Raw genomic sequence first — 1,954 nt, forward strand, 5'->3', positions numbered from 1 at the left:
TAAAATATTCAACCTTTACTTATCTTGGAGTTTAGAAATCAAACCTAGTGTAACAACCTGCTAATAATTAATTATTAGCCTCGCCACCTATATTTAATAGTTGTGAAGAAATCAATATAATTTATGAGCAATGAATGTGTAGATTGTTGCAATATTCTGACGATGTTCCGAAGATGTGACCCTAATGAAAGGTTACTTCCTCGCCTGACATCCTATTTAAACCCGGCAATCTAGACTAGCAACACAACGATCCAATCCCCTAGTTGCAGGCAATGGCGATGAATAAGCAAGCTCGACTGTTTGCACTTTTTCTTTTCCTTTATTGTATTCTTTGCTCTCCCAGCTGTGAATGCAGTTCTCCAGAAGAAAAGTATTACATAGTTGGAGTGAATACATTTTTATTGAAGAGGGGAGGGATTTTAATGCCCCGAGTAGGAGCCCAAGCGAGGTAGTGGAACTCCAAGAGCTAGGAACTGAAGGTGCAGATCTGCTCATTAATCATCTGAACATAGCCTCCGGTTCAAGTTGGAGGGATATCTTGATGCAAGGGCTGGAAAGGGATAAGTATCTTGTTAATCGCATATTTGCCCATGTTCCTAACAGTACCAATCTGACATCCTCTCCTTTAGAGACAAATGCCTTCAGTGCTCCTGTGCTGTCCGGGAGTGAAATGCAAGGTCCAGAGTATACTGTAACAGTTTCGATTGGAACACCAGCTCTGGAACAACTGATGGGAATTGATACGCTCAGTTCCCAATCATGGATTCAGTGCAAGCCCTGCAAGGGTTGTACTTCTAATGCGAAGTTCCTCTTATATGTTGCCAATCAATCCTCCTCTTTTAGGTCAGTGCCTTGTAAGAACTCAAAATGTCCACCCCTGGGATCAGATCCCAAGGACTTTCAGTCTACTTGTGACAATTGGGGTATGTGCACCTTCACAGACACTAATAGTCTCGCCCAAGGATCCGAGGGAGATTATATGACAGATACCCTGCAGGTGGGGAAAAATACATTCGAAGAAGTATATATAGGATGCACCTATGGCTTCACACCGTCTCGAAAGTTAGCAACATCCGGGCGTTTGGGGTTGGGCAGGGGTCCCCTTCCCCTAGTTTCCCAGAAGGCAGATGGGCAATTCTCCTACTGTCTTCCCAATTACCTCTCTGTTCGTACAACAGGGTCTCTGAATTTAGGGAAGGACTCAATTCCATCCTCTGTGAAAGTCTACACGCCCATGCCAAAAGAACCCAAGTTTGCTTCAAGTGCATACATCTTGGGACTGGAAGGTATCAGCGTGGGAGGGCAACGCTTAAGCGTGAACATGCAGGTTCCTAGTGCTCTGCCCACAATAACTTATATTCACACAGTGGTAATGGCTACCCAGCTGGTGAAACCTCTGTACAATGCTTTGAGAGCTTCCTTCGAGGAAAAGATGAAGACATACGCGCCAGCTGTTAAGCCCGCCTCGCCATTTGGAGATTTTCAACCATGCTACCAGTTATCCAACATAACATCTGTGAAAATCCCAATTGTTACTCTTCATTTCAAAGGCAATGCCAACTTCGATGTCCCTGCTGTGGGAACTCTGCTTCAGGTTTCAGGTGATGTGGTGTGCTTCCCCTTTTCACCCTCTCCAAATGACGCTGTGAACATCATTGGCAATGTCCAGCAACAGGGTATTACAGTGGCTTTTGACAATTTAAACAACAGACTTGGCTTTGGGTCTAGTTCTTGTTAGGAAATAAGGTTTATATTTAATAAATCAAGTTAGGTTAGTTTGTTAGTCATAAGTTAGTTTTGTACGAGAAATAATGATTTTATAAAAACAGTATATAAGATGTAATGATTGAACAAAATGACAATAATTATATTTTTTAAACTTTATTTACAATATAATTCTTTTTATTGTTATTTTATATTGCTGCTTTGCATTGGTACCAAAGCATTTATAATC

At 41.8% G+C, this 1,954-nt stretch overlaps 1 protein-coding gene across 1 annotated transcript; it reads left to right on the forward strand.

The window, feature by feature from the left end:
- The first annotated feature begins 349 nt into the window (after positions 1-349).
- LOC131059683 (aspartyl protease 25-like) lies at positions 350-1,738 on the forward strand. The gene has a single exon (XM_057992706.2). It carries the CDS (start codon positions 350-352, stop codon positions 1,736-1,738), a length of 1,389 nt encoding a protein of 462 aa, XP_057848689.2.
- The last annotated feature ends 216 nt before the right edge of the window (positions 1,739-1,954 follow it).

Source organism: Cryptomeria japonica, chromosome 7, assembly GCF_030272615.1.
Source record: "Cryptomeria japonica chromosome 7, Sugi_1.0, whole genome shotgun sequence".
Taxonomy (NCBI): domain Eukaryota; kingdom Viridiplantae; phylum Streptophyta; class Pinopsida; order Cupressales; family Cupressaceae; genus Cryptomeria; species Cryptomeria japonica.